Source organism: Amblyomma maculatum, chromosome 1 (genome assembly GCF_055883805.1).
Source record: "Amblyomma maculatum isolate TAMU_Amacu chromosome 1, ASM5588380v1, whole genome shotgun sequence".
Taxonomy (NCBI): domain Eukaryota; kingdom Metazoa; phylum Arthropoda; class Arachnida; order Ixodida; family Ixodidae; genus Amblyomma; species Amblyomma maculatum.
The window spans coordinates 383993375-384010821 of record NC_139344.1 but is presented as its reverse complement, the minus strand read 5'-3'; the positions used below and the strand labels follow the sequence as shown (position 1 = coordinate 384010821).

Genomic DNA, 17447 nt, shown 5'->3' with positions numbered 1-17447 from the left:
CACATGTCCCTAGAGTATGCTTTTCAACGCGACTTAGACGTGCTAAGGTGCTTTCAAAAGAGCACATCTGTTTAATGGCACGCGTTTCAGTCGAAACGAAACGAAAATGGAACGAAAAATGATAGGGGTAACATTAAGAGATAGGAAGCGTGCAGAGTGGATCAGAGAAATAGCTCAAGTTACTGACATTCTAGTGGAAATTAAGAAGAAGAAATGGGCATGGGCAGGACATGTAGTGCGAAGAGAGGAGAACCGATGGTCGCTTAGGGTAACAAACTGGATTCCAAGGGAAGGAAAGCGTAGCAGGGGGAGGCAGAAAGTTAGGTGGGCGGATGAGATTAAGAAGTTCGCAGGGGTCAAGTGGATGCAGCCAGCACAGAACGGGGTTAAGTGGAGAAATATGGGAGAGGCCTTCGCCCTGCAGTGGGTATAGTCAGGATGATGATGATGATGATGATGATGATGATGTTTCAGTCGAAACGTCGTTATTACACGTCGTCGCAGTTAATTTCGGTTATCACACATTTTCTTTTTCTTTTTGGCGTTCCTAAGTGCATTTTGAAGACCAGCGAGGAGGCCTCTTCTTCGACATTTTATGCAACGCCCCTCTGTGACCTGTTTCATTTCAGGCAACCCAGTGAACGCAGGCCGCAGTTGTCGTCCTAACGGGGTCTCGTCCTCGCACGGTATGCGGCCCCTTATCTCGCCAACAAGTCGAATAGGCTTCGCGAACCATGCAGCGGCCCCGAGAGGAATCTAAGCCACTCGTTGGTTGCGGAAATCCAGCGTTTGCACGCGCTCCAGCTCCTCCAGAGCGGTACGCTGTCGAAGGCAATTTCAAGATTATCGCCCGCCGCGTCGACCGAACTAGACCACGACGGCTCGGCGCAGTCCAGCGATCCTCTGCGGCCCCCGTTCCCGAACAATGACAGTGAAGAAGGCAAAAAAACAAGAGAGTAAGATACATGACGAGTTCCTCGGCTGCCGGAAGCTTTGTAGCTGAGGTCGGCGGAGGAATATGCAAGCCTGTTTGAAATCACCGTCACAACGTTTCGATGATGCTTTCCGTTGTCGGCCTCTTAAGGAGGACATAATAGTAAAGAAAAGGCAGATGCCTCGTGGTTCTAGTTGGCCAGATGCTTCGGCGATAACCTTTGAGTAGCTGATGATCGTATGCGGCGGAAAGGGGTAACAAGGGGAAAGCTCGTAGCGACACCGGAGGTGCACTTCGTGCACTCGGCGCGTGCGGCGGCTATGCACCAAAGCCGCATAACGGCTCGGAGTTTTTCAGAGGAGATGGCAGCCGGCGATAAAGGCTTCGCGCGCACTTGGGCGCATAAGGGCTCTTTCCTTCTCTCGCATTTCAGCCCGGTACGTATTGTAGGAGGAACCGTTATATCCGGAAAGTGCTTTCTGGAAGCCGTTTCTCGTCGAGCGCGCGCAGTGAGCCCGTGTCCCCGGGCGTACTTCGCCCCGGTTACGCCCGCCTTCCTTCCGCGGGAGGAGGTCCGGCAGCGAGCAACTTCGCAGTACCGGCACCGCACTATATACGGGCGAAGCGCTATGAATCCGTGCCTGCCACATTTTCTGGGATATAACGCGCGCACTGCGAGTGATAAAATATCAAAATATTTGGATGGTTTTTTTTTTTTGTTTCTTTTTTAGTCTATTCCACAGGGAACATTCAAATGATTCCCAGCGGTTTCTTCACAACGTGAGACTTTTATAAACAGTTTCCGTATTTTGAGCCCACCAAATAAGGGAAGGAAGGCACCTACGATTTTCAACTTGTCATCTGTAAGGTTCCATCGCAGCCTTATCGCTATTAATGAAAGATAAAATGTAAGCGGCTAATTTCACTTAAATTTCATCGACGGCTGGTTAAGACAAGAGTGTAAAGTAAAAATTCGTCATTTGAGTTATTTTAGAGAAATATCTGCACCAAATTATTTCATCATCATCTGCATAAGTATCATAATCATCGCTAGAGGCTTGCCTGAAAGAAAAGCAGTGTCCAACAGGGCAGGTTTAGCTAGTGTTGCTTGAACAATAGCTTTTAATACTTGACTGGAAGTAAACAGAATGTTAAGATTGCATTCCGTGGACACTGCACAGGCTCGTAACTGAGGGCTGAGTGTCTTTGGTGAAATTCCTCATTCTTCGCCGAATAACGTTGCAACAACCCCAAGGATTAAAATGCCTCGAAGAAAATTGCCAAAGGCAGGCGTTTCCGAGCCCGGTGTTCTTAAAAAGAAAAAAAAAGAAAGAAAGAAATGGCTGTGTCTTTCGCCCGCATATCATTGGCAGCGACAGCTTTACGGCATGCACACTGTCGCCTACCATGAGCCTTCTCCATTCCTTGGGGATAAAAATACACCTACATCATCGCCATCATCATCATCAGTCGGATTATACTAACTACAGCCGAAGGCCTCTCCCAAATTACTCCAGGACCGGGTTGTAGGACCTGGTGTCCTACAACCACAAATCAATGAAATGCAGTACAACACAGTGCGATACGATACCGCGCAATATGGGCTTTGGACAGGTGCGGGCTGCAATACAGAGAACACGGTGTCTTGTACTCTCTCTCTTCTCAGAAGCCTGAGCGTCGTAGTAGCAAAGCGCAGCGTCACAGGTACCCGTGACTCGCGTGCTTCCTCCTGCGGCAGCGACGACGCCCATGTGGGCACAGACAATCAGCCACGCTCCGCCGATTTCCACGCTCTCTCGGCGGCGCCACACGTCTCGGCGGCTCGTTTCCGCGACCGTCTCTTCCGTACACAATGCTCACGGGCCAGGTACGCACACAGCACTCGCGAGCTAGTCACGTTCGGGCAGGAATTCCCGCTGCGCGTGGATGTCTCAGTCAAGCTGTCGCTTGCCATATAGATCTCGCTCACTCTGCCCTCGTGGTCCGGCCGCAGCGGGGCGCGGGAGTTGTTTGGTGTTGGGCACCGGTCCGTGCCCGAGCGATGCGTGCGGAGTGCGCATGGTCGCCCAGTGATGGAGGGTATACATGCACCGGTTCTGTGTTTAGAGAGTGGTTGCATTCTATACAGAGTCACCGGATGGAAAACACAGACGCTACGCAAGACAGGCTAGCAAGCATTGGGTATGCGTACACGTGTCTGGTCAATCTGGGCGGAGCAGGGCAGGCACATGTGCTTGTCCTGTGCTAGGTCGTGGCAAACCATGCACTCACAATGGACTCTCTGGCACCTCTGTTTGGCCCAACACAACACTTAAACTTCAGCAAGGTTGCAGAGTCCCGACTGAGCAAATGTTTTTTTTCTCTTTAAATCAGCCGAAAAAACAAATGCCACCGAGAAACCCGAATCAAACAAGACGCGTTTTTTCAGCTGGTTTTATGACGAACCAACAAAAGACCTTGTGCTCAGTTGTTTTCTGTCGTGTGTCTCTTTTCTTCTATAACTCCGACAAATAACTTGTGCAAAAACTTTCACTCCAATCCTTTGCGCTGTCGGCCTGTCTCTGGGTGTATTGCAAGGAGTCGCTGTAAATGGTACAGCACAATAGCAATATTTCACGGGAATGTCAATATATTGTCAAATTGAGATGAATGTAATCCCCAAAAACGCTATACGAGCTAAAGATCGGCAACTGAAGTATTGAAGTCACAATTTTCGTACCAAATCACGTGCGTATTGTCTCCTACATTGTTTTTGCTCAATTTTAGTTACGACAATGGTTTTTCTGTCAAGCCTTGCGTAAAAACAAAAGAAGACACGGTTAATTGCTGTGGGAAGGTAGCATCGGTAGGTAACTATTATAGCTCTAATTGATTTCAACGAAAGTAAGCTGACGGGGCATGGGAGTAGCTAGGGATAAGGGTAGAGGAGAACACCTCCGTAATTCACGATTTTTTGATCACATTGCCTTGCTAAGTAATTCAGGGAATTAACTGCAAATAATAATCCATGACCTAGACAGGAAGAGTAGAAAGGTAGGCTTGAAAATCAATCTGCAGAAGACTAAGGTAATGTTCAACAGGCTGGGGAAGGAACATCAGTTTACGTTAGGTAGCGAAGCACTGGAAGTAGTAGGCGAATATGTCTACTTAGGACAGGTAGTAACAGCAGATCCGGACCATGAAACGGAAATAACAAGAAGAATACGATTGGGATGGAGCGCATTTGGCAAGCGCTCGCAGATTATGACTAGCAGCTTACCGGTATCGCTCAAGAGGAAAGTATACAACAGTTGCATCTTGCCTGTACTCACCTATGGGGCTGAAACGTGGAGGCTAACCAAGAGAGTTCTACTTAAGTTGAGGACAACCCAGAGGGCTATGGAACGAAAAATGGTAGGGGTAACATTAAGAGATAGAAAGCGTGCTGAGTGGGTCAGAGAAATAACTCAAGTTACCGACATTCTAGTGGAAATTAAGAAGAAGAAATGGAAGTGGGCAGGACATGTAGTGCGAAGAGAGGATAACCGATGGTCGCTGAGGGTAACAAACTGGATTCCAAGGGAAGGAAAGCGTAGCAGGGGGCGGCAAAAAGTTAGGTGGCTGGATGAGGTTAAGAATGTCGCAGGCGTGAAGTGGAGGCAACTAGCACAGGACCGGTCAATTGGTGGAACATGGTAAAGGCCTTCGTCCTGCAGTGGGTATAGTCAGGCCGATGATTATGTTGATGATGAAGCTGACGTGACCATTTCTTCACGTGTATTCTGAAAACATAACGTCAAGTGATCTGCCGCATTTATTTATAAGTGCTGCACACAGGCCTAAAACAACCTCTTTTGGGACAACACCCAACGAGCTGCGGGTGCAAAATAGGACGCATTTTCTTTTTAATACATTTAAAATCAGCGAATTTTCTTTTTTTTTTTATCTTACGGTTTGCAACAACAAAAAAAAAACATTTGCTTGTGTTTCAAAAGCTACCACGGCCTTTTTAGAAAAAAACTCCCCACAAATAACAAATTCGCATTTATGGTTTAATTATCGTTTTATAATCATTTATGCAGTAAATGATTATATAATCATTTTTATAAACATTTATGCCGTAACGCCCACCCGCCGGGGTGGCGCAGTGGTTAAGACGCGCGACTACTGTTGCCAAGGGCGCGGGATCGAATCCCGGCCTCGGCGGCCGCTTTTCGGTGCAGGCGAAAAGCAAGGCGTTCGTGTGCTGTGCTATGTCAGTGTACGGTAAAAAACTCCAGATGGTCGAAATTTCCGGAGCCTCCACTACGGCGTCTCTCATAGCCTGAGTCGCTTTGGGACGCTAAACCCCACAAACCAACCTGATACAAGAGGCTTCTTAAATATGCACGAAACTAAAATTTCATTTCATTTAAGGAACTAGACGGAAGATGGTTAGTTAGTCCAGTCATCCAGTCATAGTCCAGCAATAAAAAGAACCACTCACAAAACTAGGCAGTGTGAATTGTTAACCAGTGCATAAATGCCCTTGAAAATATGTTCCAAGAGTGACAGCACACAAAATATACCAATGAGAACGTTAATATATGGAAACACAAAACATTTTCTCCGTAAAGTTTATCTATCTGTTATATTCTAGAAACGTTTGTGCAAGCGGCGATTATGTTAAGTGCTTACCTCAAAAAAGGGTAATTTTGTCTCCTCTGTTGGGCAGAGGTGTCACATTTTATAAGCGATATCGGTGATACGGCAGCAATGCAGGCCGCAAGCTGTTCTCGACCATTATTTGCGTGTCATAAAATGAATAAAATTACGTATGATCAGTACAACACGAGATGGAGAACACTTGGGCAATCAGAATAGTAGCACAGTTCATTACTCGAAGAGTATACAGGTCGTTCTGTAGCAAAGCCGTTGCCGTATACCCCAGCTTTGCACTGGGTGTTATCGGAAGTTGTTTGAAGTGTTCAGAATGTGCAGAAAACAATTGCGCCCCGTAGTTGATCGATAAGTGCTAGGTAATAAATGGGAACTGTGATGAATGATTGGTGGTTAATGCTAAAGCCACAATTGATTAGCTATTATATATAACTAAAGGTAATAACGAAAATAAAGACCTAAAAATATAAATTTAAGATAAAATTATAAAGTAATAAACATAAAACAAAAACGTGTGCTGAGTCATTGTTTCGTAGTTTGTAGCTGAAACAGTGGAGAAAGCAGACGGATGCAAGTTATCACATCTACTCTTTAGGAGAATCTTGAGCTGAATTTATTTTTTATTTTTTTTGTATATGTGACACCTTGAAGTCCACATTTCGGGAACTGTGGATGGCCTCCTATGTCTGTCACGAAAATATTTGATTTATTGACAGAGATCACATTGTCTCGTGACGCTACGCACCCCGTTGACCAAGGAACGCTCGAGAATGCCGCGTGATCTTGTGAAGTCATCATCATCTCGACAAATCAGAATATCTTAGCCAAGTTGGCAGGCGCAAAGGCAGGTAGCAGTTAGCAGGTGATATGGCCGAGCGGTCATCTCTCTACTGCACAAGGCCACGTGGCATGGCCAAGTCGGCAAGTATACTCTGTCAGAAGGATCTGCAGTATAGTGACGCCATCTACAGGTTTGTAATCACGGCCAAAAAACATGACGAAATTCATCTGGCGAAAGAAGAAGGTGGTCAACTGGAATCAAACTGCTGCCCATTGGGTCGCAAGGCAGGTGAGGTATACCTCTACACCACTCAGGACTCTTTTCTGTATGCAATAGTTTAGATGCCTAATGCGAATGACCCAAACCGCAGTCTAGACAGCAGCCACACTTTACAGGACGGCAACATTTAGTTCAAATTAAGACAACCAATGAGCATTACTATGCCGCCTTCCTAAGGCACTATTTAGTATCACTAATTCGTGTTACTAATTGGTCTTACTAATTAGCAACTACTGAGAAGCACCACTAAGACCATCACTAAGTAACAATTTATGATGCCCATTACGCGATTTATCACCTCATAAGAATGTTTTTTTTTTTTTTACTTCATACCGCATTCAGTAATGCCATACCAGGAGCGTGTACAAAATCGAACATATCGCAAGAAAAACTGCAACTCCAAAACTACAAGCGACCTTTTCTGTATAGTTTTGGATAGATCCGATCCCGGTATATTATACCGCTACGAAGATCCCGAATCGTGTATGCATGAATCTAGCATGAGATTTATTAAGTTAACATTTTTGGGGAGTTTGAGGAGATGAAAAATTTCAGTGATGCTAACCTAGTGCGCAGTTAGCATTTTCAACGTAGCATCGCGCTAAATCAATTCTCGTCAATCACTCCAAGCCAGCCAGCTATATAATACAGAGCGAAATGAGCAAAGGGTTGAAAGGAAGCCTCAGTTCGCTAGCCAAGATTTCGACAAGAGAACTTGTCTTCATGAGAGCAAAGCGTTCATCATTGGCGGGGGTTTATATACGGGTTTTGTTCCGAGAACGTTGGAACGGTAGTGGGATGAAAAGGCTTGGCCAGGTAAGAAGGGCAGCGAATGTTGGTATATGTTGTTCAAGTAATTTTAGACAACTGACGGTATAGTCAACTGATAATGAAATTTTGTCCAGATAGCATTGAAGTGTAATGGCAGAAATTACCGATATAAAACAGTACGATAAACAACGCAACGGAAAAACAGCTAAAAGAAACAAGTAACCACAGTGGTTCTGAAACACAGCCTTGTGGCACATAGGAGGCTACTGAAACTACCACAGACTCATATAGCCATTCACAGATACATTAAGAAATATTCAATCCTGCCAAGCGTGTTAGCTATACGTTAAGACTTTGTGAACAAACAGGTTTAAATAGCATGAAAAGCTATCGAAAGATTTAGCGGAGTTAATAAAATAGCAATTAGCAACTAGTTTACTAGAGACAGGTCGGAAAATATTATTAATTAAAAAACGAGAGTTGCAATTTTTCTCGAGAGGTTCCTAAAATCGCTCTGACAGTCAGTAAAGAAGCTGTATTTGAGGAACCAGGTAAAATCGGAATAGAATGCCTGTTCGAGAGGCTAACAAGAAGCATGTGTTAAAGGCACCGACCTGTAGTGATGAATGTTACCCGATACGTATGCAACGGAACCACAGTCGCTATCCTCCAGTCGTTCGGCAGTACGTAACCAAGATTGCAAAATGATACGGCAAGAGTAAGGATCAGTATTCAACTGCGTTTTACAATAAATTGAATTTCACGATATATCCAATCCGGCATATGAGGACACTTTTCAGATTTTCAGTCAATCTTTTAGCACAACACGGACCGGGTACAGTACATTCTACAGAATTAAAGATGAGGCTTCGACCGAGCGGTTGTTGGAAGAACAGTATGCGAAAAGCATGCGAAAAGAACATCGCAGCAGTCATCGCTACGAACAATACCGCCATTGTCAAAACGCACGCGCGCACGCGCACACACACACACACACACACACACACACACACACACACACACACACACACACACACACACACACACACACACACACACACACACACACACACACACACACACACACACACACACACACACACACACACACACACACACACACACACACACACACACACACACACACACATGCACGCACACGTACATACGAGTTTTATTGAAACTGTTTTCACGGACATTTCCATACTTTCATGGGGTTATTATGTAAATTAAAAGAAGAGTGGATCGTGTTGCTCTAAACAATGTTTCCTTGACGTATGAAACTCTGTTTATACAGGCAGTGTGGGATATTCATCCTTCCGTAGTCTCACTTCGTCTAAACGACGAAACAATACTTTCTTTTTTTCTCGTTTAGAAAATGCTTTAGGTCTGCGTTAAACCATGATATTCATGAACAATTAGTGACTTCTCCTTTAGGAATCATTTGCTTGAGATATATTTTCTGATTCGTGTATTTTTTCATTATCACGCAGAAAGAAGGTCACGACTAAGGACCACATCTGAAGATGCATGCTTTTAAAACGCCGCTGCCCTTCTGTCCGCCAGATATATTTCATATGTATCACAAGCGGGGGAAAGCCGGGTATGTCAAAGCAGCTAGACCAGTGAAAATGGTCACCCCCACAAATTACAATAACTAGGGAAAATGGAAGCGATATATGAAATATACACCTGTCTTCATTATGTCAGCACCGGCCAGGAAATGCAAACAGGAAGAAATAAAGAGTATGTTAGTTTTCAGGGCCCAAATATTTGTTTCGTGAAAACTTCCACATCTCAGAGCCATATATAGACGGCCTCGTTTTTTGCTTCCTTCTGTTAAAATATAGGTTTCTAAATGTATGGTCTACGGCTTGGTTTATGGGGTTTAAACTCCCAAATCGACTTAGGCCATGAGAGACGCCGTAGTGGAGGACTCCGGAAAATTTGACCATCCGAGGTTCTTTAGCGCGCACTGACATCGCACAGCACATGGGCGCCCTCCTTTCCGCCTTCATGGAAAAGCGGCCGCCGCGGCCCGCATTCGATCCCACATCCTTGGGCACAGTCTCAGACTTGCTCCTCCTAATTGTCTCACGTGCACTGGCCCTACAAAACCCAGGGGAGTGCGAACCACCACCACTCATAAACGCAGTATGACGTTCGTATTCACAAGATGTTCTACCTGTTTCTCTTTTCCTTTCTTTTCCTCGTCCGGAGCGGTTGCGCGGCCGGCATACATTAGCCGCGCAGGGCGTCTTTTTTCCGTCTCGACGTGGATCAACGTTCCGGAAGCCCGAGAGGAAACCGGAGAAACCGAGCCCAGTTTTCCGCTTCGCACCAGACGCTCATGGTTTTTGTGAAGCCCGACGCTGAGCTGTGCTACATCCCGACAAGGAACAGTTAGAACCAGGTGGGGTGCTGAGCCCCTGAGTTCGATGGTATGCCATCAACGCAGAGGTATATACAACTGTGGCCCGTTTCCTTAATCTCGAAGTGAGGCGCTGCGCTGACAGATGTGGGCGCCACATCACAACCGTCCTTCACGGCGTTACGAAGAAAAAAAATGCACCCTATTTCCACTGCCGGAAGAAGTAACCGCGAAATGGCAATGAATGGGACTTCGCCGTCGGCTGTGCCTTATATACTGTAGGTTGTATTGAATGAAACCCGTCCTTTATTTAAAACCTGCAGAGTTTGTACTTTTGTTCCAGGCCTCTATGCGGGTATCACAAGATAGCCCCCTTGTCACTGCACTAGACAAAAATATTTAGTTGTCCTTCGAATTGATGATAAGTTTAAATGACAAAACAGAAGTGCTGGTTAAGGAGTGCTACGAGACAAAACATTTTTTCTTTCTACTGAGGGTGAAATCAAGGAGCCATTTATCAAGCGTTTCACTTTAGAGATGCAAGGGACCAAGGAGATTAACTCTAAGTTTGTACCGCCTGAAAACAAGTGTGTTTCGGGTAGTGCTGTGGGTCGAGTCGCGCACCTCGCTCACAGCACTAGATTCAGAAACCATTACTTTCTCAAAATGCTCCCTGAAGATAAGTAGGAAGTGTTTTTAAAAAAAGAAACATCCGGCGCTAATGGCATGTTTACGAGAACTTATTAGGTGTGTTCGAAAAGTCCTGATGTTCGAGTATATTGGCTTCTGTTACTAATAGCGAAGAATATTATTACATAGGATCTTGGAAGAGGCCTAGCCATGGAATGCGATGACGTCTGCCCTGCCCCGCCAAAGAGAGCCTTAGATTTTAATGATCCCTGAGTTGTTACCACGTTCTAGAGGCATCCTGTAGTATGCTTGTCCCTTCCGCCCGTGGCCGTGTTGGGAGATCAGTGGGAAGCCGTATCATTAAGACTATTTTCTGTAGCCGCGCGGCTGCACGCTTGCGCTTATCAGCACGTGGTTTATGATGCTTCTGACAGACGTAGATCTCCTCGAGGCTTTTAACTGGGAAAAAATGGTATGCAGCTCCAGTGGAGCGTCGGAAAGGTAACTAGGTGTCACAGAAAAAGAGCGCACATACTGCCGTTCTGGGTGAAGCATAACAATAGAAGTATATACTTGGTTGCGGACTCTTCGAGCGCGAGAAAAGTGACTCAGAAAATAAAAAGAAAACGAAAAGGAAGTCGCCGGCATTTCACGTCCGTCAACAAACTGCTGTCACACGGATGTGCGCCAGCTTATGGTTTCCTGGTGTTTTGTTTTCGTTCATATCCCTCGCACCGTCCTCGTTCGCGCGAACCCCACTTTATTTCCTATTTTTTTTCTTGATTATTTATTTTCCTCCTCCGCATGTTCTTCGCTAGCATTGCCTCTCTAGGGGGCAAAAGAAAACCTTCGATTAGAGGTTCACGCGAATGTGGAGTTAAATTTAAACGGCAGGGTGGCAATTGTTTGCCATAGTCCTCTCCTATGCTTAACAATTCGGTTACGCGCAATGCTTTGGAGAGGCGAATTAACACGAAACGCTTTCTTTTTTCTTTAACTCAGAAATTTCAACAAGCGTTTTTCTATGAAAGCCTCGTACTGATATGTGAGTGTTTTCGTCTTCTAAGGAACTCACTCTTAGATTCTGTCGGGCACAGTATTGCCCATTTTGTTGTGTAGTCGAATGAGTAAGGTAACGCCCCTTTCCCTCTCCCCTCCCCAAACATTCGGTAAAGAGGGAAAAGGGAAACCTGCCTACGTCAATATTACAAACTGTTCGTGTTATAACACCCTCTTTTATGTCATATTATATTTATAAACAGCAAACGAGCTCAAGTAGGCCCACGTATTGTACACAAAAACCCTAAGGGCAATATATGTAGCGGCCCACGGGAAAGACCACCAGAGTATTATGAATAATTGAAATTAATTACGCGGTTCATAATGACAAAATCTGCACTGCGAGGTTAAAAAATTACAAAACGTCTTTCTTTATATAACCGGGAATTCTCTCAATAATATAAAAGTTCCTAGAAGTCTTTATTTCGAGACATATACCTCGTTTTATTATTTTCAGCTACAGATCTGTCTAATACACGTGAACTCTGTGCAGGTAAAAGTGAAATAGAGGCTGCTTTCACTTCTGATGTTATTCCTTGGTTTCATGAGTGAACGGATCTTGAGCGGTCAATTAACAGTGAGCAAAGCATGTTACTGGTTTGTGTACAGGCTTTAAATTATATAAATTCAAACACCATGCTGAAGATGCTGAAAAGTAGTCAAGAAGCGATTCCCCTGGCTGCTTTGCAACGGTAAATAGTGAAGCTCGAACGAGATGAGGTTTTCGCGAACATGCACAGTTGCGGAAAAGCAAACGAGATCTGCGTTTGCGCGGATGCGCGTGTTTATCCTCGACCCGAGGTTAGTGCAATGACGGCACTCAGGAGCTGGAACTTTCAAGTCATCCATTAACAAACACCTATGTCTATCAATGTTCTAATTTAAGTAACAGGAGTCCTTTTGTACGAACAATTGCGCAGACGGGAAGACGCAAGTGTGACTAAGTTTTACATGGGCCGGAAGATATTGTCCGCTAATCGACATTTCTTGAAGGAAAGTGCATGGTTAAAGTACTAACTGAGCATCGGTGTTTCTGAAGCACGGCCTGAGCGTTTCTACGGCTGTTTAGAATCGTACGCTTTAAGCACGCTTTCGTAAAAGAAATAGCAACGTCAATAGTCAGGACGTGCATGAATTCAGCAAGAAACTGTGTTCCTATAATCACCATTCGGTATATTTGCATGGATACTATGTAGTTTCAGGTATGTCATCCAAAGGACTGCTACAATAAATCCGACACTCGATATTAACGGAGTAGTGTTTGTTTTTTATCATCAGCGTATGCTGCAACCGAAGTGAAACAGGGTGAAATACGAGACACACCTTACACGGATCCACCGAGTTTTCAACGACCACTCCAAAACGTGCAGGCGTGTGCGGGCTTGTTTTTCCGCGATTTAATGCAGGCGCGGGTCAGCAATAAATGAAGGAGTTAGATGAATAGCACTCAAGGTGATCTTTCCATGCGCGGTCGCATTCAAGACGATATGCGCATGCCCGCTGCGATAGTGGGCGGTTAAATTTTGCGTCTGTTTTTCCGCGACAGTACGCTAATCAAGGCTCGTTACGTGGTCAAGCACCCACCGCCAGTGAATGCATTTCACGCTAGAGTGCCAGTAATGAGTTCTAAATTTAATTGATTGACTGATTGATTTCCTTGCTTCAACAGAACAGCGGCGTCAAGCGAAATGACCCTGAATGGAACACACCCATTTCACAGTCAAGAAGACGGGGTTCCAGCCCTCATCCACGCTCCCTCCTATCATAGTTGAAGAATGCAAAAGTCCTATCGCCCGCATGAAATCCTTAAGGTCAACTCTGAGATATAATTCATTCAGTGATGCATGTATTGACTACTGCGACACTACCTCAAATACACCCGGAATTAAACAAACGGTAAGAAACATATATCGAGGGCTATGGGAATGGCTCGCTGCGTGTACAAGCCTCCCAGAAAGAAAGCTTCGCCAAAGTGCTCTTATGCAGTGAAGGCCAACTCTTCTTACCAGATAAATCGTGCTTATTATCACACGACACAGCATTGCTCGTGAGCGGATGTCGAGAGACAAAATGCGGCGCTTGGGCTGAATTTTTGCTATACAAAGTTCGCTTCTGTGGCGATAGTAGTAAATTACACTTGTATGAGTCTGCACAGTGGATGCTGCAGAGGATATTAAATCTTAATTTGGCCATGTAACACATGCAAAGTTTAGTTAATACGGTGAAGCGCGCTCCCGCTCTCGCTGTCGCCTCCTCTCTGCTTTATAAAGCTTTAAAACTGTAGAATTTACTTCTACCATATTTTTCGGTTATGCATGTTTGCATGAAGCAAAGGACTGTATTTAAAGGTGCGTGCGGCCTTTTGCGCCGTGCTCAAGCACAGGTTGACTTGATAGAGCACATACCTCCAGCTTGGTCCGATAGCTCAAACTAAGTGTGCCTGCTGACGTCTCCAAGGCCAAGGCGATTTACCACGTTGCCCCGCGTTGCCTGTTCATGGAGTGGAGGATTCGTGGAGTGTTAAACATTATGTTGGACACCGACATCACTATACGTGTACGCAGACAGTTATTATTAAGGAGTACCGGTGTATGTAACTTTCTTACCGAGGCATACAGTAGTCCCCAAGTATTTCCATAACAAATGCTCTAAAGACGACGTTCATGTTGACGTTGTTGAACAAGGAGGGTTGAGCAGCATTGATGCTTAATGACAGCTACAACATATATAGCCGAACCTCCCCCCCCCCCCCCCCCCCACCCTTTCTTATCGAGCTGTCACATCTCTAAAAAAAAACGATAATTTCATCGTCGTCCGGCATAGTGTGCGTGGACATGTTTCTCTCAATGCGTCATCGTCATAATGCTGAGGTCACAACAAAAGCATCAGTGATGGTTACTGATATATTTGAGCTATTGCTGCATGCGGTCTTCCGCATAAGAAAATATCACTCATGCAAGTTTTTTTTTTTTTCAAACAATTTTAATGAAAACTGTCACAAAGTCAAGCAATATTCACCCAGCAAAGGCTACAGTTGCATAGACGCTTTCAACGTGAACGTATCTGCATGGAGCTGCGTAAACCATGGCTTGTTTCACTGAAGGAGACCGGCCCGAAACCAAAACCAAAGGAGGTTTGACAGTGGAACTGCATGCGCTCTTTTCATCGCTAGGGAAGCTATCTTAGATCTAACCTAGTAGGTAGATACGGGAGTTTTTTGTATGTTGGTTACCTAAAATTTCACTTCCTGGTCTTCTACGAAATGAAATAGATTACAGTGAAGAGTTGGGCGAAGCATGTGAGGTTACGGGGAACTATAATCGTTAAAAAGCGGTGGGACGTGGCACGGACGAGGTTTTTCGATAAAAGATGGGGTTCGTGGCTACTCAATAGTGTCCGTAGCCTCCACCGTGGCCTCCGCCATAGGATTTGCCGACGTGGTGCCTAACTCCCCACTTGAAGTTGCCGTCGTAGTCTGTCTTGACGTACGTGTGCACGGGACCCACCACGCCGTAGCCGCCCCTTCTGACCCGCCGATGAGACTCAGCCACCACGGGCGCTAGCACAGGATCTGCAACGAACAGAGAGCGACACTGAAACCTCCAGACTACGTACGTACAGGAGGATGGTTATGTGGCCCGAAATACGATAACGGGTTTAATGGCTTCCTTGAGTTCACGGTGATGACAAAAATAAATAGACTTATTTTCATTTTATTAATTAATTTATGGCCTCAAATCGGCGGCATGTGAGGTACGCCAGTGTGAAGCTCTTTGTATTTTCAACCACCCGATATTGTTCGGAGTGCATCAAAATGCTACTACTCGGTCGGCAGTGATCCATCACGGAGACCAGCCAGATAATTTACATTAGCCGGTACAACGTGATAGCCTGGATGATTACGTGGGTCCCTATCCTTCTAAATTTCCAGATCTGCACATCTAATGGTGCTCTACGGTAGCGAGGGCACCTAATCTCGCTCGCATCATGATGAGTAAATAATATAGCGTTAAGAATAAAAGCGACCTGTATCTCTTTCATCGTTTGGCCGCCAAGGGCCATCATGTGCAATAACTGAAATAAAGATTGATTGATTGATTGATTGATTGATTGATTGATTGATTGATTGATTGATTGATTGATTGATTGATTGGTTGATTGGTTGATTGATTGATTGATTGATTGATTGATGGCCTTGTGGTCGTGCCACGATCAGCCGGCGTTTGATTTTAGTCTGCGCGCAGATTTTTTTCAAGCACTCTGCTCCTAAACTTTTCACGCAATTAACGAACACAGTGCCAGTGACAATAAAGAAAGGATCAGGTATATGTCGGTCGTTCTTACAGCTTTACACACCGGAGGCGGGAGATCGCCTCCTCCTGGTCAGCACCACTGCCGGGCCCGTGATGGACGCGGGCGCCGCTGCATACACGGGTTGCACGGCCGTGCCATCAAAACCACCATCGAAGCCTCCGTCACCGCCTCCGCCCACGAAACTGCCACCGTCGTCGCCGCCTCCAAATCCTCCGCCAAAGCCACCGCCGTCGCCTCCGTCGAAGCCTCCGAAGCTCCCGCCATCGAAGTCACCGCCGTCTTGAGCCCACACGATCACCAGGGCGACGCTCATCAACAATGCAACCTGCAAACGAGCGCACGTCACACACATCCAGCATGCGCGGGTGCAGTGGACAGCTTGCAGTGGAAGTAAGAAGACGTAGGTATGCCTGCATGAATGACTTTCCTTATGCTCGACAGTAGCGATACGGAGACTAATGACGAGAAGGCAACAGCTTTGCGACCAATGAGTCACGATTGGTTCTACTAAGTATTGGCTGGCCTATCACCCAATTTAAAGCTTCGATAGAATTCAGATTAAAAAAACCATCGCAAGGGACGACACACTGAAGCCAGCTGTCCGTCATTGCTTTTTCTGAATATTCGTAACAGTGCTTCCTGCGAATGAGGTTACACCGCTCGACGTTGCAATTGTGCATACGTGGTTTTTAGAGCTGTGCATAAGCTCTACGCTTAATGTAGAAATCTGATAAGTGAATAGAGTCCAGCTTGTTACTTGTACACAAAAGAGAGAAGAGGAAAGGGCACTGAACTGAACTGAAGTGCATCAGTTATGATGAGAGATAGAAGAGTTGACCAGGAGGTCGGTTAGTTTGTTCTGTAATATGAACATTACCAAGTGTTCTACCTTCGGCTTTAGGAAGTCTGCATACTGAGAGGCCCAGTAAATTGGTCTCAAAATATGCAATATGATGACCTGGCTGTCACTAAACGTTACCTCTAACGGGCACCAGAAAGGATCTACATGCGTCTATTGCTTAATTTGGAGAAATAAATGTTTTGGAGGTTTAGGGGTCAACAGTTTCACTGCCTTAAGGAACAAAGCGACTTGTCGCGTCTTCCTACAAGCTGACTGCCGCTTAAGATTGTCGTGTATACTATGTGGAATACTTAAATCTCGTTGGCATTATTCACATTGCAGGTAATTATTTTATCCACTCAACCAATGATATCGTGGCATGCTTTCCAAAATATATTTCCGTAATATCTCATGTAGAACAGAGCTTCATCCCCCTAATACGGGACTGGAATTTCGTGCGCTATTACGCGAAGCGTGTACAACTCGCTTGGTCAAAAAGCCGTCGCCGTCTCAATCACCGTAACCCAAATTAGCAAAACAAAAAGCGCATGTGATTCTTAACGAAAATTCTAACGCAATCGTACCTTGTTAAGCGCATATGGTGGTGTCATACATTCCATTTAGCACAAATCTCGCCAAGCTGGAGGCTAGTTAGTGATGGGGATTCGAAAAGACGACTTATGCGCCTCTGAAAACTGTAGGCATCCAGCGAAAAACGAGGTACTGCTCATGCCTTTTCCAAGAAACCAACTTAAAAAAGAATGTAAACGTCTTCGCGGAATGAAAAGGCGGTGTTGAAGGCGCTGTGCCTTCCTATCCTCAAAAAGAA

General features: G+C 45.3%; 1 protein-coding gene across 5 annotated transcripts in view; it reads right to left on the bottom strand.

Moving 5' to 3' along the window:
• Positions 1–14463: 14463 nt before the first annotated feature.
• The window catches only part of LOC146208411 (uncharacterized), a 76088-nt gene continuing 73104 nt past the window's right edge, over positions 14464–17447 (bottom strand). For 4 of the 5 annotated variants that reach the window (XM_084593483.1, XM_084593501.1, XM_084593519.1 and 1 more), the window contains 2 exons: positions 15820–16102; positions 14464–15034 (listed from right to left, as the gene is read on the bottom strand). In XM_084593483.1, coding sequence (XP_084449609.1) covers positions 14850–15034; positions 15820–16102 — 468 coding nt within the window. In that variant the 3' untranslated portion in view covers positions 14464–14849. Of the gene's footprint in view, positions 15035–15807; positions 16103–17447 lie in introns of all 5 variants that reach the window. The other variant, XM_084593492.1, reaches the window with a different exon arrangement.